The sequence below is a fragment of the Mytilus trossulus genome, chromosome 4 (assembly GCF_036588685.1).
Source record: "Mytilus trossulus isolate FHL-02 chromosome 4, PNRI_Mtr1.1.1.hap1, whole genome shotgun sequence".
Classification (NCBI taxonomy): domain Eukaryota; kingdom Metazoa; phylum Mollusca; class Bivalvia; order Mytilida; family Mytilidae; genus Mytilus; species Mytilus trossulus.
Window position 1 is genome coordinate 93,281 of NC_086376.1, and position 24,451 is coordinate 117,731.

General features: G+C 32.1%; 1 protein-coding gene across 1 annotated transcript; it reads left to right on the forward strand.

Moving 5' to 3' along the window:
- LOC134713669 (lachesin-like) lies at nucleotides 1-24,388 on the forward strand. The gene is made up of 7 exons (XM_063574959.1): nucleotides 1-297; nucleotides 15,883-15,998; nucleotides 18,555-18,768; nucleotides 20,145-20,168; nucleotides 20,920-21,222; nucleotides 23,229-23,252; nucleotides 23,630-24,388. The coding sequence occupies exons 1-7, from the start codon at nucleotides 243-245 to the stop codon at nucleotides 23,737-23,739; spliced, it is 846 nt and encodes a 281-aa protein (XP_063431029.1). The 5' UTR covers nucleotides 1-242; the 3' UTR covers nucleotides 23,740-24,388.
- The last annotated feature ends 63 nt before the right edge of the window (nucleotides 24,389-24,451 follow it).

Sequence of the window (24,451 nt, forward strand, 5' to 3'; positions counted from 1 at the left end):
GGATGAATATACTAATTAAAAATTCTATCTATATATTTTCTTGACTATATTTATTAATTTCTGATATGTTTTTGTATAGTCATGTAAAGTGAACAATAGCAAATATTATCTAATAGAAACAAGTAAAGGAAGTAACAATGTCGTTCCAATCTAAACTATAAAAAATATTATAAAGTGTTATTTTCATTTTTAAATGGAAACCTGAGTAATTTGGAAGTTTTTATTCACCTGTGGATTTACTAATGGCAGCATATATAGTATTATGGATTATAATAACCGTGTTAACACAACATAGTGGTAAGTATGCATAAGGATAACCATCTCCTGTTTATCAGGATAATATAACTAAATACAATACTATTTTGATGTGTTTGAGCTTTTGATTTTGAAATTTGCTTCGGAATATAACGTTTTTAATTTGCCTCCAGGTTCGGTAGTTTTGTCATTTTACTTTTTATAGAGTATTGATGAGCAAGAGAGTTAAATACTTCCTATCTCAAAATAGCAAGTTTGTTATTGTATTATAAATCACAAAGTACCCTGTGTCATATACTGACTAACAAGTTTGTAATTGTTTAAAAAATCATCAAGTCCCCTATGTAATATACTAACTTACAAGTTTGTTATTGTATCATAAATCACCAAGTACTATATTTAATGAAATGACTAGCACGTCAGTTATTGTATTATAAATCACTAATGCCCAAATGTCATTTACTGACTGGCAAGTTTGTTCCCACATTATAAATCTCCAAGTCCCCTAATTCATATATTAACTGACAAGTTTGTAATTGTATTATACATCACCAAGTCCCCTATGTCATATACTGACTGACAAGGTTGTTATTGTATTATACATTGGCAATTCCCATACGTCATATACTGACAGAAAAGTTTGTTATTGTATTATCAATCACCAAGTCCCCTATTTCATATACTGACTGACACGTTTGTTATTGTATTATAAATCATCAAGTCCCTCATGTCATATACAGACTGAAAAGTCTGTTATTGTATTATAAATCACCAAGTCCCTATTGTTATATACTGACTTTCAAGTAAGTTATTGTATTAAAAATCACCAAGTCCCATTCGTCATATACTGACTATCAAGTTCGGTATTGCATTATTAATCACCAAGTCCCATACGTCATTTTCTAACTGACAAGTTTGTTATAGTATTATAAATCATCAAGTCCCTTATGTCACATACTGACTGACAATTTTTTTATTGTATTATAAATCACCAAGTTCCACGTGTCATATACTGACTGACAAGTTTTGTCATGCATTATAAATAACCTAATCCCGTAAGTCATATACTGACTGGCAAGTTTGTTATTCTGTTATGAATAAACAAGTGCCATACGTCATATACTGACTGACTAGTTCGTTAATGTATTATACATCACCAAGTCACCTATGTCATATACTGGCTGACAAGTTTTTAATTGTATTATAAATCATCAAGCCACCTATGTCATATACTGGTTGACAAGTGTTTAATTGTATTATAAATCACCAATTCACCTATGTCATATACTGGCTGACAAGTTTTTAATTGTATTATAAATCATCAAGTCACCTTATTCATATACTAACTGACAAGTTTTGAGTTGTATTATAAATCATCAAGTCACCTATGTCATATACTGACAACCACATTTGTCATTGTTTTATAAATCAACATGAAACCTATGTCAAATACTGACTGTCAAGTTTTATTGTATCATGAATCTATGTCTCTAATGTTATATACTGGCTGACAAGGTGTATTGTATTATAAATCAACATATCCTTTATGTCGAATACTTACTGACAAGTGTCATTGTATTATAAATCACCATTTATTCTATCTCAAATACTGGCTGTCAAGTGTATTTGTAATATAAAATACCATGTCCTTATTGTCACATCAATGCAAAAATTATGATTTACACATCCTAACCAATAAATCACCGTTCTCTGTGTATAACAAGTGATGGATTGTTCAGGTTTAAAATACTGATTCAGTCTACGAAGTTTATCTTATTATAAATGATCGTTATCAGGTTATCCCGACTGGTACGCTAGTTTTTTTGTTTTTATCCTTGGTTGACACAAGTCACTAATATGTATGTCGATTTATTTACAAGTTATCCTTGCCTTGGTTGACACAACTGACTGTTGTGTATTTAGATTAAATATAAGTCATCCTTTCCTGTTTGAAAAGGCTTACTGTTATGTATGTCTATTTAATACAAGTCATTCTTTCCTTAGTTGACACGATTCACTGTTATGTATGTCTATTTAATACAAGTCATTCTTATCTGTTTGACACGACTTTCTGTTATGTATGTCTATTTATTACAAGTCATTCTTTCCTTAGTTGACACGATTCACTGTTATGTATGTCTATTTAATACAAGTCATTCTTTCCTGTTTGACACGACTTTCTGTTATGTATGTCTATTTAATACAAGTCATCCTTTCCTTGGTTGACATAATTCACTGTTATGTGTGTCTATTCATTACATATCATCCTTGATTTGGTTGACGCGATTCACTGTTATGTATGCCTCTCTAAAGTCTTTTGCTGCTATAGGATATTTTTAGGTTTACCCTTGCCTCTCGTAATTCTTTTGCTGCTAACAGAAATTGTCAGGTTTATCCGTGCCTCTTTTAATTACATGACTGCTACAGAATATATTCAGGTTATATCGTGCCATCTCTGAAGAATATGTTTCGCCTCCTCTTTCCGAGTGGTCTAAGTAGTCGTACTTCTGCTTCATTAGCATGTTATCACTGATGTTCATGGTTTGAATTCATCACGTTGTAAATGAACTTGACTCCAATCGCAATGAAGAGTCTGGTTGCTATATGATATTTTCCAATTTATCCGTGCCAGTGTATGTATTCCATTGAGACAGAATACTTTCAAATATACTGGACAACAGGAAAGTCTACGGCGGATAAATACGATTTTATAGACACAAATGTAGAATACTTTACTGAAAGGAAAAAAACAGTTAAAGTTCCATATTCTTTTCAAGATAAGTTTAGTTTAATCATTGTTATAATTTTGAAACGCCGGTCGAATATTCTTTCCACCAAAATTCATCATGTTTTTATCGATTTCTAGAGAGGTTGGTACATAAATGTTTTATACATTGATCAGTACTGCATGTCCTTACACCGTTTACGGTTTTATTTTGCAGTTAAAAATGTTTGTTTTTGTTTTCAAGAGATAAAACTCGGAAACATCTTTTTTTAATTTTCGAAGTATCTCTAATGCTAACGCGCCTACCATAGTACTACGTCAATTAACTTTCTCTGAATGACCTTGTATGGATGTACAAATTAATTTTTGTAGTTGTTGCAGTAATAATGCTTTGATCTCTGAGGTATTTTGTTATTCTGAACTATTGTAATCGGAAAAAATGGTTTTGTCAATGAAGCACACAGGACCTGTCCCGACGGAACAATTATAAAATTGCTGTGTATCAGGACGAATTGAGACATATACATGCGTTATCTGTATCTGGACAAACTAAGATATATACACATACATGTTTCTTCTGTATCAGGACGATCTAAGATATACATACATACATTGAATAATTATTCCTTTACTGTGTCTGTATCAAAACAATCTAAGATATATATACATACATTAAATAATTATTTCTTTACTGTCTGCATCGGAACACACCCGTGATATCGTGGGTCCGTGACTGAATTAACGTATATAACTATGCGCAAGCCTTAATTTAGAAATTAGTATTGTCATCTGATAAAGTCATGCCGATTATAAAATACACAGTTTTCTCTGCTTTCAAATTTTTCTGTTTGAACCCGTCGACTGGAACTTATCAAATATTGGTAATATTAATTATTTGGAAAACAAAAGGTCCTGGAATGGAGTATTTTTTTAATCAACAGCATTGTCCTATATTAGTTATAAATAAAGTTGAATTATTTGATTCGCTGTTTTACGTCATGCCCGCTAACAAATTGAAAACTGTACCTATACGCCTTATTTTTAGTCCAGATTTACAATAGGTAACAATTTGACAGTTTAGTAGTGTCAACCCTGTGATTATGACCCGTGTATGTAGCATATTTATCCTGAATACACCGTTTGTTGGGGCGCCTGTCAGATGCGGAACGTACAGATAAGGTAATAGCTATATATAGGTAACAGGTGAATATACTATTGGTATCGGTATCGGACTCGACCCGGAACTTCTTAATTATTGGCAATATTAATACGTGGAAAACAAAAGGGCCTGGAGTGGTTTAATTTTTAATCTACACCTTTGTACTATATTAGTTATATACAAAGTTGAATTCTTTGATTCGTCGTTTTTACGTGATGACGGTTGACAAATTGGACCTCGTAATTTTAGTATTATAGATAAATGTTAAAGGCATTTTCTAAATTTAGACATTATGTAAAATGACTAAATTTTCAAGCAATTATGAAAGCCTTACCTTGACAGGCATTATATAAAATGACTAAAAAAAACCTAGTCATTTGGCAAATTGACTGAAATTTATTTTAAGGTAAAATTCCACAAATTGCCTGTTGAGTTTCGTGCAATTTGCAGAAGGAGGATATCATTGAGATGCATATTGCAAAAGTTGACAAAAAAATTGCAAATAAAGGTTTGGTAGAACGTATTCATTCTTTAAAAACCATAACCATATCCGAAGTTTTTTATGTTTTTTTTATGATATGTTCTTCTACGTGAAACTACGTGAAGTACTTACTCATTCTGTATTTCCGATACCAACAGTGAATTTATGACTATTTTGTCCAAATGTCAGAAAGACAAATTGTTCTGTCAATAGAACAAGTTTTTAGAAAATCTAGATTCAAAGCAATAGAGTGAAACATATGAAATAGAGAAAAGTTTGTTTTAAATTGACTGATTGCTGTTTTTTTGTTTTCAGTTGCAAATATATCACACAAGACGCGAACAATTTGTTTATAATTGTATAGGCTATTTCTACAGTTGATTGATCTTGACAATGCTTGATAATTGATAGAAATTTAGACTGCAGCTTGCATTTGAAATGATGCTGTTTTGAACAGGAACAGAAAATCCCCCTGCAGAACAGCCGTAGATTTCTCATCGGGTTGTCCGATCGTAATAAAATGTCAGGGGTGATAGATCTCAACCTAATAAACTTTTTTTACCCCCATTTCAGATTTGATCTAAATGCATTAGTTTTAGAGATATATTAAGCCAAAAACTGTCTTTATTTCCTTTGTTCCATTTATAGCCATGTTGGCCATGTTGTTCGGCAATCAGGGATAATTGGGACAGATTTTTTAAACAAGATACTCTAATGATGATTGTGGCCAAGTTTTGTTAAAATTTAACTTATAGTTCCATAGGAGAACAAGTTTGTAAAAGTTAAAAGACGAAGACGGAAGATAAGAAAAGTTAACTTGGCAAAAAGAGCTTAAAAAATCTTGAAATTGGCTTCACCGGTAAGCTGTACCGGTGTGAATGGGAAGGGGTTAATGTTAATGTAAAGAGGGAAAGCAGAACTTCGCAATGTACAGGTAAAAAGCAAAAGATGAAGTCCTGATGCAATAATTCCCTCACATAACTAAACAAATGATACATAACTATTTTCTCTGTTGTTTATAAGGTTTATTATGTGGTCATTGAAACAAAACTTATATAGTATTTGTATCAATAATGATGTAATGTTAAATTTTGATTTAATTGAAAAAAGTGGTTCATGCCACGAATAAAAAATAAGTTATATAACCCTGTTGTCAAAATATTTTTCTCCTACAATTTCTTTCTATTTGCTGTTTTTACACAGGGCAGACCCCTTTCAGTAAACACGACATCCTTCTCATTCCTAGATCGATATCGATAGATTGTTGTTTAGTTTATATATATATGTATCTATTCAGCACTAACGTTTAATCCAACAGAAAGAAATAAGTCCAGATAAAAATCAGAAAAAAATACCTGTCTTATATTTTACTCCATATTTTGACATGCACCGGAAACTGGAATTGTTATACAAGACTGGTACCTTAAACTGTAATCAAATGTCTTAAATGTTTTTGTTTCATTGCGTTGTCATATGTGAACATGAAAAATGCCTTTAAAGAAATATCTAGTTATATCATCAAATATATTCCCATTATTGAAAGAGTACCCTTTTCTGAAACAAAGAAAACTTTGGAATCAACTGATATGCACATATCAATTACAATCTTGTCTCCATCTGGGTGTTTTTGTTTTTTGTACAAAAGTAGATATAAGAAGATGTAGCAGTGATATCCATGGATAAACATTGAACAATTGAGGAACATTCACCATGACCGTGTTTGAACACATTTCATTCATCCATTTTCATGAAGGAACAGACACCGAGCTGAATTGTTGCTCTTTTTATTTATTCTAAGTTAGAATTACTCATTGTATTGTAAAAAGCCATTTGAAAATTGTCCAATGCCAAGCCTGCAATGGTCCTGTCAGTGGGGTTTCAACTTCGTTTACTTGCTATTTTGATGATTGAATAGGGCTTCATATTCGGTTGGACACTTTTTCCACTGTCAAATGCTCTGTAAATCTTATTCTTGTCTATCTTTAGGAATGTTCAATTATAAGTTTGATACTGTGAAATCTATTGTTTTCATTTTTTGTCTTTTTTTATTGAACCCACCCTTCCTCCTTTATTTCAATGGAATCTATTCAAGTAAGCCTCTTATTTATTCAAATGAAAAACTTATCCCAAATTTTGTTATTATTCAAGAATTTGTTGCAATATATCTATTTAAGGTAGCACAATACAAATATTGTTCATCTCCAATCGGACATCTTTAAACTGATGTAATTCCACTCATCTTTTTTCACATTTTATGAATGAGGCACCAAAAGAAAGAAGAAAGATTAATTTTTCAAATTGTTATAATTTTATTTTGACATAATTATTACATAATTACATCAATTAAATGTTATGTAATTAGTTGCCATATTGTGATGCCCATACTTGAATGAATTTAGCTTCTTTGTTATTCGTAACATCCAAAAAAAAAAACACAGTTTGACCTCCAAAACTATGTCTCAGATTTTTCCTATTGTAATTCATTCTCTCATAAATATTCAATTAAGTTTGCAACATCAGTTGATAAGAGACCACTAAATTCAATTGAGTATAAAATTTGTTCTATTGATGTTTTTGGAAATCTGAGACATAGTTTTGGAGGTTTAGCTGTGTTGTACAAGAATCAATAAAATATTTTGTGATGCTATGGAGAACAGGGACGGTAAATTCATTCGTTAACCCAACATTGAAAAATAAAAATAATAAGAAATGCTACACAGAAACAATTATCATGTTCATATCATGTATGTAGTAATGTAAAATTGTGATTTTATCGAAAAAACGTAGAATAAAAAGTAATGTAACCCTAAATTCAAAACTAATTCTTTTTGATTTTTTGTTGGCTGTTTTTACAAGGCCGCGCCACTTACAGTAAACGTTACATCCATCCACTTTCCTTCATTCAAATCCCCTAAAAAATGCAAGATTTTTTTCTTTATCTAAATATATGTTTTATGTAGACGAAACGCGCGTCTGGCGTATTAAATTATAATCCTGGTACCTTTGATAACTATTTACCCCACTGGGTCGATGCCACTGCTGGTGGACGTTTCGTCCCTGAGGGTATCACCAGCCTAGTAGTCAGCACTTCGGTGTTGACATGAATATCAATTATATGTTCATTTTTATAAATTTTCTGTTTACAAAACTTTGAATTTTTCGAAAAACTAAGGATTTTTTTACCCCAAGGAGTAGATAATCTTAGCCGTATTTGGCACAACGTTTTTGAATTTTGGGTCCTCAATGCTCTTCAACTTTGTGTTTGTTTGGCTTTTTAACTGTTTTGATCTGAGCGTCACTGATGAGTCTTATGAAGACGAAACGCGCGTCTGGCGTATTAAATTATAATCCTGGTACCTTTGATAACTATTTAAGGTCAAGGAACAGTAAATGGGCTATGTCGCAGATTTTGCTAAAAATTTGCATACAACCTTGGCTCGTTTAACTACAACTGAAAATCGAAAAAATAATACCTTTATCTCTTTTATTATCTGAAAAATTGCAGATTGAACTCTTTTGATATGGGTGAATATTTGTATAGAAAGCACATAAAATTGGCGAAAAAACTTCTAAAATTTGTCTTAAAATCGCCAGATCTCTAATTCAACTCAATAGATTTTTCTTAAAAAAATATATATTGTTCACACATTAATTTCTGTTTGTAAGAATTCAATCAGTAATATTTCAAATGATAAATGAGATAAATGCAATATTTTTCGATTTTCAGTTGAAGATCATCGACCCAGAGTTGTATGCCAAATGTTACTTAAATCCTTGACATAGCCCATTTACTGTAACTTGACCTTAATTCAGCAAAAACTAAAAAATTAGTTAAGAAAAAATTGACACATAACTATTCTAAATACTTGCAGAAAAATGTTATACCTGCAAACTTGAGAGTTCAATGTTTTGTTCTACCCTCGACGGTATTCAAACCCATTTTTTGGGATATCAAAACAACACCCCTTTTTCAGTGTGTCCATCGCTCTATGCAACTTGGCCGTCTATAATTAACATATATGGACTATTCCTTAACTTTTTTTTTTATCAGTAAAGAGTAAACATATACATACAGAATTCTTTACTGTTTCGATTAGGACGAACCTGTCCATACACGTCTAATAAATATAAACAGGCAATTGAAAGCGTTTCTGACTCACGATCATTGATTAAATTCTTTATCAGTACTGTACTATATCAATCCAATGGCCAGTGAATTATTTACATCTTTTCGCAGATTCCTCTAGGCGTTGTCAAATATTTAGCACTAAATATTATTAAATACTGCCGCTTTTACACATAACTCAGTCGGTGGTTTTTTTTTAAATTTTCGTAACGTAATTTAGGTTTGATGTGTACGTATGGGTGATTCAAAGTATTATTTGGTTAGAAATTAAAAGAATTTCCCTTTAATAGATTCTCAGTTAGAATTAACAATTACTTAACATGATAGTTATTACATTGGTTAGAATTAACCACTACTTGGATGGTTTAAACTTCCCAAAAACATGTATGGCGTAATTGAATATGATGTAATGATAGAAGGTGTATAGTGCTATGGTGCATAGTTGAAAGAGAATGGTGTAATGGTGTATGATGAATGGTGTGATTTTGTAACGTGTATATATAGTGTGGTTATTAAAGTTTAAAACTATGCAAAATATAGAACATGTTTTGGTTCTATTTTATACACTCATTTACAATAATGTGATCAAAACTCGTCTTCTAAAATAAATAAATAAATTTGTAGTCACACGCTTTCTTTAAATTCAAATTGCATATTGGGGAATTTTGGATAGTGTAGATATAATGTGTAAGGTGAATTGTGCAAAGTTAAAACCTGTATGGTATCATAACACATGGTGTAGTGATGAATGGTATAAGTGGTTAGTTTACACCACCCCGGTCTGCACTTAAAATAATGATAGTAATTGCATTAATTTGTCGATAACCATTTGTGGATATAAAGAAAAACCCAGAATTTACAATACCTATTGAGTGTATGTATTTTGATGTAAAACTTTCATACTCCAATGATATGTACATAATTAATTATCTAAACAGTGTAAGATATGACCATGATTGTGTCGTCATATAATATGATGATTAAAAACAGAAACACTTTTTAAATTGGTTGATTCTTTTTAACGAACAAAGATCAGTGCCTGCTTATTATACAAGGCATAAATAATGCGGCTGCCGCAGCAAATGGGAAAAATGTCTAAAATGTTTGCAGTGCGACAATTGATTTCGCACTAGACCTGGTTCATCATTTTTACAATCAGTCTGACAAAGGAAGTAATCTTTGCAAGAATGTTAGTAGAGTTAAATTGCTACAATCGAAAACAACTTGATGTCTCCTAGTTAGCTATGAAATATGTTAAGAAGAAGATGATGTTATTGTAACATTATGTGTGTTTTGTCAATAAGATTACTGTGACCTACTATTACACATATTAAAATATAAGGTGATAATATTTGAAAAAAATCAATAATGATAACATTTCTAACTGGATTGATCGCTTGCGTACTTATACTCATTTATACATTCGCATTTTCTATCACAATAGCCGGTTGATTTTATACATACTTTCTGTCTTATACTTGATTTTATTGATCCAATATTATACATTGGAAATCTACATGTTACTTGTACTTGATACTATTGATCCAATATTATACATTGGAAATCTACATGTTACTTGTACTTGATACTATTGATCCAATATTATACATTGGAAATCTACATGTTACTTGTACTTGATACTATTGATCCAATATTATACATTGGAAATCTACATATTACTTGTACTTGATACAATTGATCCAATATTATACATTGGAAATCTACATGTTACTTGTACTTAATACTATTGATCCAATATTATACATTGGAAATCTACATGTTACTTGTACTTGATACTATTGATCCAATATTATACATTGGAAATCTACATGTTACTTGTACTTGATTTTATTGATCCAATATTATACATTGGAAATCTACATGTTACTTGTACTTGATACTATTGATCCAATATTATACATTGGAAATCTATATGTTACTTATACATGATACTATTGATCCAATATTATACATTGGAAATCTACATGTTACTTGTACTTGGTACTATAACTGATCTAATCATACACACATTGTGTTGAGTAGATTGATTCCGTAATTGTTTATTTATCAAGTCCTACTTTCAAGGATGATACTGCTTTGTTATGGAGCAATTGATGTTTTATTGAAATATAACTATTGAACGGCATTTTATCGTTGTTGCATTTATGATTAAACATTTATGTAGATCATGATATGTTTAAGTAAAAAAGTATGTATTGAATAATATTCTATTGAATTAAACCACTGGTGCACAATTGGCAAGCTAGCTGTCATGTTTATGGATGGAGTGTGTGGCGTGTTTAACTTCTTTCGATTTGTAATCTTTGCCCTACCACAGTATTAATGATAGAAACGTCTACTTATTATTTAAAAATTATAATCGATAAAAATACTGCCGGTATCATTTCAATTAAATATAAGTCATGTGATGATTTTTTTTATTTCGTTAACATTACCAACTGCTTTGTTGAAAATAAAAAATATAAATTCTTTAATGTAAACAATTGATTTGTCTGCTGTTTCACCCGACAGAAGTTTAACCAAATTAAGGTTAATTTCTCAGTGATTTACAGATCAGCAAAAAACCCAATTTGAATATTTAAAGCCCTAGGATCAAGTTTATCTGCATCTATTTACGTATCAGATCGTCATTCAATCTTACATAACTGTTGCAAATCGAGGCCTTTAATCAATGTTTCTTCTAATCGAAGTTCAATATAACGTCATCTTTTTCAAAAGTATTTCAAAATCACAAAAACCTAAAAGTCTATTATTTAATAACAAAATCAAAAGCTCACACACAACAGTCATGACATATGCAACCGGAAGATATCTGTTGGTTGCATTTCTGTAAATATCGACAATGCAATTTCAAATAGGAACTCGTTGTATTATAAATTATTTTCTTACACATTAAGGCTATCTCAGGAATAGATTACCTTAGCTGATTGTTTTTTTAGACTTATATGAATCTTTTGTCCTCTATGTTATTCAACTTCGTACTTTATTTAGCCTTTTCAGCATTGCATGATTCGAGCGTCACGAATGAATCTTTAATAGACAAAACGTACGTCCTAGTATCTATGATGAATTTATTCTCGGCTAAAACTATACCTCTTTTATTATGTAGTTTTCAAAAACAATAGGTACTAGAATGAAAGGTTCACATGGACAATTTTTAATGGTCCAAATATAGGGCTGTACAGCATATTTCAACGTGTATGTGCCCTTACTTCTGAGATTTCAAAATTACATTAAAATTCTATACCACATGTACCTAGATTTCAGACTTTCCTAAGATTTCAAGTTGACCGCTATGCATATGTTTATTTACTGGTAACATTCCTGATTATGTCTCTACGAGATGAAACATAGAGATCATATATTGATACCAGTACGTAAACTAAAATATTATGTTTCTACCATAGAGGTTTGGTTTGTGAAACAACTATGCCACCCAAGAAGAGGAGCATACAGTTTACAACAATATACATCTGTTTAAACAGGATGTCGACATCACATTTTAAGTATGATAATACTTTACAACGATGTCTTTCTTCTATTTACGAATGATCACAAAAGACATCGAAAAGTGTACGTGACACACTCAGTCAAATATTAGAACAGAAATGTATGTGCATTCATAGGTATATGTTTAGGTTGGTCCGTTTGTTAATATGCTTGGTGTCAATATTTGCCGTGCGTTCATGAACACTTAAAACCTTTTAATCGTTTATCGGTGGATTTAACATACATAAATAAAATTTAAAACTAAGAAAGCAATGAATAAGGTTGTTTCATTTTCATCTTTGTTAAATATTTGTTTATTTTTAATGGTATTAATATACACTTGTAGTACTTGTACATTCTGTCATTATTGGTTATAATAATCTCGAATTTTTGTTTTTCATTATGCTTTGTCTATATGCCTGTAAGTGCTACTTCGAAAACCTGTCTGTTCCTCGTCTTTCATTTTTGCAGTGTGCCTGTCTATATGTCTTTTTATGTTTCTTCATTACATATATAGCGTGACTCATTATTTTTACATGCCGTTTTTGCACTATTATATATTTGTGTATTCTTGTCTTTAATTGTTACTAATATGCTTGGTCTGTATGCCAATATTTGCTTTGTTACATGTTTGTATGTTTTGTATGTCCAATGATTATAGCATAATGTTGACTCTTGTATTATTTACTTGTTTGGCTATTGGGTCTGTTTGTTTTGTGCACGCATCGTTGTCAATATAATGGAATGTGATGCAAATATCATAAAAATGAGAGCTTTAGAGCTATAAAGCCAGGTTCAATCCAAAATGTTCTACATAATAAAATGCCTGTCCTAAGTCAGGAATATGAAAGTTGTTATCCCTTGGTTTGATCTGTTTCAGCTATTGATTTAGCCTTCGATTAGGACTTATATCTAGAAATTGAGGGTCGGTTGAAAACAAAGTTTTACCACATAAGAGATAATTTCCAAAGTATGACCTAATAATTGTTGAAGCCAGAGTTCCAAATGTTGAGGTTGAAATCATCACTTCATAAATTTTACAGAGGACATCACGAAATGGTTGACCGTTTCACAAATGATCATGATATCGGATTTGTTCCTTATATCGTATTTACAATGCTGTTCCCTTTTCACGAATATGACATACTAAATTAGACTATTTATCGGCTTCGTAATAACATGAAAAACATGATGTGTGCCACATGAAGAGCAAGATCTGCATACTCTTCTTAAAAACCTGAGATCACTTCCAGCTTTTGTTGGGGTTCGTGTTGCTGTAGTTCTTCTATGTGTGATATTTTTACCTATTGTGTCTGTTTGTTTTAATCATAAATCGTTGTCAATATAGTGGAATTTGATGCAACTGCCATACAAGTTGGAGCTTTGGCTAGCTTTAAACTAGGTTAAATCCACTATTTTCAACATGACTATACCAAATCAGTAATATGACAGTTTTTATCATTCGTGTAATGTTTTTAAGATTTAGATTTTGCCGTTTGATTAGAGATTTTACTCGGAGTTCTAGTTGTTTTTTTTTGTGATTTTACTTTTTCATTTTTTCTTAATACTAGAGTTGAAGCCATCAATATACAGGCTTTACAGATACATTATATCGTCTTTATATGATTAGTCCATTGTATAAGAATGATTTCCCATTTGACACTACACGAATAATACATAGGAACCAAACTTTTACAAACCTATAAAATAAATGACAATCAATGACCGAAGTTTGAACTGTTTCAATTGTCATCACATATTTGGGTTATTGATAATAAGTTGATGTAAATGACTAAGCAATTTTACACGTTAGACAAATAGTGAATATCTCATACGCATGCTCTCTAATCATAAATGTAAAAAGGATAACGCAGACAAATAGTGAATATCTTATACGCATGCTCTCTAATCATAAATGTAAAAATGGTAGCGCAGCATATTCACAAGGAATAAGCACATTATTAATTTAGTCAATATTTCAATGACAGAAAGTTTCTTCATTTTCATCGATTATTAGCGTATTGTAAAATAAACTAGTATCAAGAAAAAAAATTTAATTAATCAAATCTGGCAAGACAGTAGTAAACAAATTTTAATCTTTGTGAAAAATATCTTTAGAATAACAATATATTGCAATATTTGCAGTTTATTAATACAGATTTAAATATTTACATAAATATTGATACCGTATTCCACACGTGTCATCCTTCTAAGGAGAGACATAAACGCAGCTACTTTTGCTCTACTAAAATCTTTAGTGCTTGAAGTTTTTAAAACATTTGACAACTGTTGTACGTTTTGATCATTTTCAAATGGCAGTATTGTTTCAGTATTATGATCTCAGTACTGAATTTATACTGCAAGTTGAAACTTAAAAAAAACACTTTGGATGTGTTATACGTCGTTAGTACATAACGTTTTGGTACCAGTTTAGTATTTCAAATTAGTATGCGTTCACTTAATTATCTATTAAATGATAATTGAAAGAAGTACTACATAAAAAAAGTAAAATCACAACCATAACCCTAACCCTAGAAACTCCTAAGAAAATTCAAACAGGAAAGTTCCTTATAAAATTACAAAATTAAACGCTCAGACACATCAAACGAATGTATAACAACTGTTATATTCCTGACTTGGTACAGACATATACATTTTAAATTAAACGTACAACACTACGGAGGTATTTCAAATTTTCTATATAAATCTAGTATTTTCAAACTGTACTAATATGGTGCAAAGGTTCTGAAGTCCTACATCAGAATTTATTTGCACAAGCTTTGACAGCTCTGGTGCAAAGGTTCTGAAGTCCTACATCAGAATTTATTTGCACAAGCTTTGACAGCTCTGGTACAAGTGTCTTTTTATTTTTTGTTTGTGAGTACATATACAGTGATCATATTGCAGTACAACTTGTAAATATTGTCCCCAATTTTCACCGACATTCTTATATTGGAAAAGATTAACAAACTTTTAAAAACGGACTTAGCGTCGATAATGTAAATCTTTTTTTCAACTGAGTTAAATGATAGCATATTACACGCTAACGTTTTACTACGTTCAAGTGGGTTTGTTATTCTGCTGGACAACTGCATGAGATATCAAAGATGTTACTTCATAAAATGTCTCATTTATATATCACCAATTCAGTATCAAACTACAGAATTTATTTGAGATTCCATACTATTTAATGATAGACTTATCTTGCAAAATCTGATAAAGCAATGTGTTTCACTTAATCAAACATAGCTTGGTCATAGAAGTAAACAGTTGACCGCAAAAAACTGAACTTTGTGTTTTCGGTTCTTTGCATCATGCGATACTTTTTGTATTTGAAATATTTTGGCTTAGGTACACGTATAATCAAGATGAAAAGAGTTTATATTGTTTCTTGTAATTTACAATTTGCAATTTGACTGTCCCTCTGGTATCTTTCGTCCCTTTTTAACTATTCCATTTTTGCCTTGAGCTATGTGTAAAACTTTGAAAAAGAGCAAATATTTTCATTGTGAGTATTTTTCAGTTTTTTTTTAAGGACATCACACATTGGATATATCATCTTGATGATGTTTATCACATTTTTTCCTATTTCCTATTTATCTTATTCTTTTTTTTTTCTATTTTAGCCTTTTCTTTGCATTCACATTACCCTCGACTTTTGCCTGTGAATACATCCGTGACTGTTCATAGAGAGGAAACTGCCACACTGAAGTGTGCAATAGACCACTTAGGGAGAAAAACAGTGAGTCAAATATTTGAAGCTTTGATTAGAATACCTGAGCAACTCAAGAACTTGAACGACTTATAAATGTATATAAAATTAGAAAAGAACAGTATTAAAAATTCCGATACCAGGTGAAAAAAGAGAGAGTAAAAAAAACATAAATGGATAGAACCCAACTATATGATACTGTCTTGATGATGCTGTAGCGAAAAGGACATCTTTAACCATCAGCATCTGTCATATGTCCGTTGATCCCACTTGTATATTCTAATACAAATAGGTTAACAAATTATTCAAAGTTTGTTATCATGTATTAAAACAATGTTACTGAATTGATATGTTAAAATCAGACAAATTGATAACTACTTATCAACATGAAGTCACTTGTTATTGTTATAGTAATCATCAAACAATGCCATCGTAGCAGTGGTTTTGTTTACACCCTTTATTGAAACTTAAAATTATTTATTGTTAATGCAAAAACACTTGAATCAATGGTTAGATAAATGAACAAAATTTGAAAGGAGGTCAAACATGAAACCATCTTAGTAAGCTGCACTATTCTTGTTGATAAAACAAGATTCAAAGATGATGATAACACGCTTTCAACTATCACGGCGGAGTTATCGGTTGGAGCGTTCAAAAATCGTTAAAATGAGCTGTATATATTCATAGCATCTTCAAATACATTAGTATTACCGCCATATAGTGGCAGCACTAATCACTTGCAAGGTAAATGTTCAATGTACCTATCACATATTTTAAAACAGCTGCTTTCATGGAAGTGAATGGAGGTGCTACTCTGTTCTATTACCGTCAATGCAGCATCTCCAATCAATTTAAAAATGCAGCTGTTCAATATTTTAATAATATGTTACCACATATCTAATACCACTAGAGTGACAACTCAAATGACTTCCAAAAATAGCTGTTATTTTTTCATGATAGCACCAATCACTTACAAAAGTAGTTGTTGAATTTCCTGATCATCTCTTTAATAGTTATCAAAAATACCAGGATTATAATTTTATACGCCAGACGCGCGTTTCGTCTACATAAGACTCACCAGTGACGCTCAGATCAAAATAGTTAAAAAAGCCAAACAAATACAAAGTTGATGAGCATTGAAGACCCAAAATTCCAAAAAGTTGTGCCAAATACGGCTAAGGTAATCTACTCCTGGGGTAAGAACATCCTTAGTTTTTCGAAAAATTCAAAGTTTTGTACACAGAAAATTTATAAAATTGACCACAAAATTGATATTCATGTCAACACCGAAGTGCTGACTACTGGGCTGGTGATACCCTCGGGGACGAAACGTCCACCAGCAGTGGCATCGACCCAGTGGTGTAAATAGTTATCAAAAATACCAGGATTATAATTTTATACGCCAGACGCGCGTTTTGTCTACATAAGACTCATCAGTGACGCTCAGATCAAAATAGTTAAAAAAGCCAAACAAATACAAAGTTGAAGAGCATTGAAGACCCAAAATTCCAAAAAGTTGTGCCAAATACGGCTAAGGTAATCTACTCCTGGGGTAAAAAAATCCTTAGTTTTTCGAAAAATTCAAAGTTTTGTATACAGAAAATTTATAAAAATGACCACAAAATTGATATTCATGTCAACACCGAAGTGCTGACTACTGGGCTGGTGATACCCTCGGGGACGAAACGTCCACCAGCAGTGGCATCGACCCAGTGGTGTAAATAGTTATCAAAAACACCAGGATTCTAATTTTATACGCCAGACGCGCGTTTTGTCTACATAAGACTCATCAGTGACGCTCAGATCAAAATAGTTAAAAAAGCCAAACAAATACAAAGTTGAAGAGCATTGAAGACCCAAAATTCCAAAAAGTTGTGCCAAATACGGCTAAGGTAATCTACTCCTGGGGTAAAAAAATCCTTAGTTTTTCGAAAAATTCAAAGTTTTGTATACAGAAAATTTATAAAAATGACCACAAAATTGATATTCATGTCAACACCGAAGTGCTGACTACTGGGCTGGTGATACCCTCGGGGACGAAACGTCCACCAGCAGTGGCATCGACCCAGTGGTGTAAATAGTTATCAAAAACACCAGGATTCTAATTTTATACGCCAGACGCGCGTTTGGTCTACATAAGACTCATCAGTGACGCTCAGATCAAAATAGTTAAAAAAGCCAAACAAATACAAAGTTGAAGAGCATTGAAGACCCAAAATTCCAAAAAGTTGTGCCAAATATGCTATAACTCCAAACACTTACAAACGCTGCTGTTTGATATCCCTGCTAATTGTTAACATAAAATGCATACTGTCAGAGTTGTAGCTTTAATGAATGATATAAAGGAACTGTTCAATATCACTGCCATCTGTTAACATATTTGTCACACAGGCAGAGTGACAACCCTAAATGGAATTAATATTCTATAGTGTAAATTTCATAGAAAAAGTATAGCAGAAAGTATTTGTAACACAATGATGATTGTAGAAAATGTATTCCAATAGAACAGATATTTTTGTCCCTTAAAGACAACTTTAACATATACAATTAACAATGGGATTTTATACTTTGATTCTATTGTTTAAGGTATCCTGGCGAAAGCTTCCATACATTACTCCAATAACAACAGGAGTGACACGTTTTGCACAAGATAGCAGGTATGAAGCAGTTCACGTTCCATGGAAAAAACAGTGGAATTTAAGCATCAAAAGCGTACAGTTACATGATGCTGGTGTATATGAATGTCAAGTAGGAACCCATCGAAAAAAATTACGACAAAAAATAACGCTGCATGTTAAAGGTAAGTGCCTTGTTATAGGGAAGTCAACACTTTGAACAAAAAAAACGCTGCATGTAAAAGGGGAGTGTGTAACTACTAGGGATGTCAACAATTACGACATAAGATAACGCCGCATGTAAAAGGGGAGTATGTAACTACTAGGGATGTCAACAATTACGACAAAAAATAACGCTGCATGTAAAAGGGGAGTGTGTAACTACTAGGGATGTCAACAATTACGACATAAAATAACGCCGCATGTAAAAGGGGAGTGTGTAACTACTAGGGATGTCAACAATAACGACAACAAAAACGCTGCATGCAAAAGGGGAGTGTGTAACTACTAGGGATGTCAACAATAACGACAACAAAAACGCCGCATGTAAAAGGGGAGTGTGTAACTACTAGGGATGTCAACAATTACGACATAAAATAACGCCGTATGTACAAGGGGAGTGTGTAACTGCTAGGGATGTCAACAATAACGACAACAAAAACGCCGCATGTAAAAGGGGAGTGTGTAACTGCTAGGGATGTCAACAATTACGACATAAAATAACGCCGCATGTAAAAGGGGAGTGTGTATCTGCTAGGAATGTCAACAATTACGACATAAAATAACGCCGCATGTAAAAGGGGAGTGTGTAACTGCTAGGGATGTCAACAATTACGACATAAAATAACGCCGCATGTAAAAGGGGAGTGTGTAACTACTAGGGATGTCAACAATAACGACAACAAAAACGCTGCATGTAAAAGGGGAGTGTGTAACTACTAGGGATGTCAACAATTACGACATAAAATAACGCCGCATGTAAAAGGGGAGTGTGTAACTACTAGGGATGTCAACAATTACGACAAAAAAACCGCTGCATGTGAAAGAGGGGGGTGTTATAACTAGGGATGTCAACAAAAACGTTGAATTTTTTGTACTGTATTTTGTCTGTCGGTACTTTTTAATTATTTTAAGATCTGGTGTTTTCAGTCTGTTTTTAACTTATGAGTTTGAATGTTCCTTTGGTTTTTTCGCAACACAATGGCGAGATTTATAGATACCAAATCACGATAAAAGGATATCACAAAAACAATTGACTACACAAAATATATTACGACACTCACAAAAAAACGCTGATACATGTATTTGTTAAGATAAACAACGTCAGTATTTAAAATCTATACTTCACGACCAGAAAGTATTTTATCATGATGTTTATCAACCAGGTATTTATATCTGTCTTTAGTTAAATGGGGGGTATAATTTTAAAAATTAGGCGGAAAAGCCTCGACTGTTTTTTTTTATTTCTTGTTATGGAGGTTTCTTAACGGAAGCAATCAGAAATAATACATCATCTTATTAACAGGAAAATACAATATTTATGTTGATATTTACATTACAGATGCTGTTTTATATAGGAAAGCTGGTATGTTGTAAATTTATTAAAGTCATTTAGATAATAAAACTGAAAATGATCTGTAATTTAAACCAATATGTATATGTTTGTATTTCATTTAAATAATGTTTAAGGTTGTTTGATCGATTTGGCGGCCTAATTTAGTTTTATATTTTACATAACTGGGTTTATCCTTAAATAAATAAATTTGGTGTGTTTACTGTCTTCTGATTGGTTAAAATTATTAGTTTTATTTTCAATGTTGTCAATTTTTATGGCGACACGCCCACTCTGACGTTGTGTATTCATACGCCAACATGAGTGTACGTTGTTATTGTTAATATAAATAATATAAAAAGTTCTTTGAGCTTTATTATTGATGAAAATTTATTTATAATGAATGGCAATAATTTATTTTGATTTTATTAAACCATAAAACTAATTTTTGACTCTTCACATTTTACATAATCCGCTTCGCGGATTATTCAATGTGAAGAGTCAAAAATTAGTTTTATGGTTCAATAAAATCAAAATAGATAATAGCCATTCATTAAATGTTCAACCGACACTATTAAAAACCAAGCGCATCTTAAAATAAAAAGAAAAAAAATCAAAATACAGATAACGAATATTCTCGTTTTGTCAGCTGCATTATGTAAAAAGTATGTGCATGTCTTCGCTTTTATCAGACACTTATTGTTTTTTAAAACGTAACGTTCTTTTGTCGAAGCAAATATGTAGTATGACATATTTCTATATATCTGATATAATTTATTTGCAGACATAAAGATAACAGGAACGCAGTTTCCTGAAAAAGGAGGTATCATGTTTCTGTTTTGTAACGCAACAGGCAGGAAACATGCTCCAAACAGAATCGATTGGTTTAAAAATGGAGAGAGACTGTTTTCTGAACGATTAGAAAAGATGTCCATTAAAAAGACTATATCTATTAATGCCGGTGTCATGACCAGCTCGTTAGTGATAACAGATGTACACCCTGACGATAACGGAACATATGTCTGTAGGGCAACAGGTCTTGAAGAGGAAACTCTCATAACAAGTTTGAAGGTCAATGTTTCATATGGTATGTAACCAATATTATCTAGTTTTTAAACTTTGATACTTACGCTTTTTGTATTGTATACTCTGTATTATAGCAAAGCTTACAACACTATGGAGGTTGATAAGTTCATAGTTTTGTCTAGAAAATGCTTTCTGAATTTCTTAAGATGAAACTTCGAACAAACTTGTAAATATTTTAACTTAAACATAGCTTCAATACCTTGTAGTTTTTTGGCGCTCATTTGTATAATCAAGTCAAACCATTGTCTTATGATTAAAACAGTAACTGTTTCTAAAGCCTCGGTCACACCTTACCAGATAGCACGAACGGACGCCTAGCGGATGAAAATAAAAGTTGTCTGTTGAAAAAAATGTTATCCGTTGGGAGTACGTTGATGTACTGACCCAATAAAACGGATTAGTAACGGATGCATAACGGACACACACCGGATATGCAACGTACGAGAAACGGACACGTACCGGACAGAACGGATGTCGAACGTACATCCAACGGACGAGTACCGCATAAAACGGATGAACAAGATATACGTTACCAATTATGTAGAACAATTGTATAAGATTTTATGCCCTTTATGGGCCCTGTAATTTGGGAAATGAAAATATTCTATTCTATTCTATTATATTATATTCTATACGGAAAAATCAAAGTCGATAATTATAATACATGTAAATCGCATAGATATTAAAAATGTTTCTGTATAACTGGTTTTGGCCTGTTCTTTAAAATTCCAACAAAGGACAGTGTCTGGCCTGAATAAGAACTGTTCGATTGTGAAGATGTGCATATATTCTAAGATCGATATGAATAATACGAATTCATGAACCTTAAGAAATCTGACATACCAATAATTGGCATTTCTGACGCGAAATTTTCAATTGGCATTTATGCGTTTTAGATCCGTTTATCATCCGTTTTATCCGCTATACGTACGGTAGAAGTCCGTTTCTCATTCGTTCAACATTGTCCGTTGGTGAATTTATCTTTAAGACCTCCAAAGGATGTATAACGGATACGTAACGGTTACCAAACGGAAACGAAACGGACGAGTACCGTACAAAACGGACGTCGATGGATAAAACGTACGCTTAACAGACATGCAACGGATATGGACAGACGTCTAACGGACGTCTAACGGACATGAACGGATTGAAAAAAAGTTATCCGTTAGGCGTCCGTTCGAGCTGTCCGGTAAGGTGTGATTGAGGTTTAAAGAATACAGGATAACATGTGGCTAGTTGCATTTTTAAACAAACAATATTGGTTTGTTGTAATATAACCAAACGGGGATTTTTAGTTGCTTCAAACATAGGTATTTCTATGGAAAGTCTCTTTTAAAATTATACAATATATTTTGTATTAATTTTGATGAGAAAGAAAGTTTATGTTTGTTTTAAAAAACAACAAGTCATATTGTATAACTCAATGATTATATTCTAATGGATATGCATAGAAGTTTGGTTGAGTTTTAATGGTAATTTGTTTTTAATAGCATACTATTTGTTTCAAAAGTCAATATTTTCATAGCATAAAATGTAAATACAAGATTTGGAATTTATTATAATGTAAATAAAAGGAGATGTGAAATGAATGCAAATAATACAGTCCCCGTGTAACAACTACATGTCATATTGAGCCTTCCTCTACTAGCAAAGAGCATACTGTATAGCTAGCTAAAAAAAAATCCGACATAAGAAATTTGAAAGCTAAAATAAAGAATATAGGGGACAAATAAAAGCTGGAACGTGGTATGTATCTCTAAAACAACATTATTGTTAACACAAAGGTTCCTGGTTCGATCCCCGCTCCGGGGAAAACATTCCAGGGACTGAATTTTCGGCTCTCCCTTGACGTCTGTTGCTATTTTGGTATTGAGAAACGATGATAGTCTATTGGAAAGGGGGGGGCGATAATTTGCTGAACCGTGTTAAGAAGGAGGTTATAACGTTTACATGTTGTCATACGTTTTGCTAATTATTATTATAATAATCATTTTTTTTTATTTTCAGGTGGATCAAGTCATCCAAAGAGAGGTAATCATATTTGCCATACATTTTGATTAGAGTACAAAGTAATCTTCATATATAAAAGCGATTACATTCAAACCTATATAATATCCTTACAGTATATATGTAACTCTACCTTACACAATTGTCTGGAATTGTTACTGGTCCAATTTCATACTTTTAGAGGCTTCGTCCAGATCTGAAACATCGAAACAGCTCTTAAACGGCTGAGCTTATAACGACAACACATTAGTCGTCTGAAAACCTGAACATACCTGCATATTAGTTGTACAGACTTTTCAGATCCGATTGAGTTAAAAAAAAAAAAAAACCGTTTCAGAATATTATTCCTTTACTGATGTTGTCTTCTTATAAAATATGTTACATGGTTAACCATTTTTCAGATGTCACAAGAACAGATACTCTTGAATCCAATTCTGCTCAAATAACTGGTACGCATCTAAAATTCGAATTGATTTGTTTCTTCCTGACATTCGTACTTTTGGTATGGTGATACACAATATATGCGGTTATATATAATTCTGAGGTGCCTTAATAACTATATTTATTCTTCGAAAGACACATTTCGTCGAAGCTTGCCAACAAAACTGTTCTCGAAACAGAACTTGACGTTGAGTACTCGAGCGAACATGTATGATGACATACAAAATAGAGAACATGCAGTATTACTAGATCAAAGCGCACGAAGTTCATCGATGAGCGTAAAGCAAAAGTTATGTGAACGTAATCGAGGGTTATACTGCAAGGATAAAATACACACATGTAATCGAGGAGTTTGATGTTTAAGCAATGTGAATTTGAAATTATGAGACTACCCTAACATATGCACATAATTATTTGAGAAGTTCGGAGTAAAGGTTATGTAAACGTAAACGCATTATACTACTGCAATAAAATGCAGAAAATGTTATTCGAGGAGTATGTGGTCAAAGCATTTTCACAAGGTAAGACAACTAGAACACACTCAATATTAACGACAGAATCATGATCAGTTACATCAGAGTGATTAACAAAAATGCGCCATACACTTGAAAATAAATATGTAAATGACAGTGAACACAAAGACAATTATTTGAAGGATGCAAAGACTAAACCAGCAAATGAATAGTCAGTTATCAAATTGTATTATGTGTGCTCCTTATATAAAGTATGTGTGCTCCTTATATAAAGGAAAAGTACTAATAATGTGGCTTAATGTTGTATGA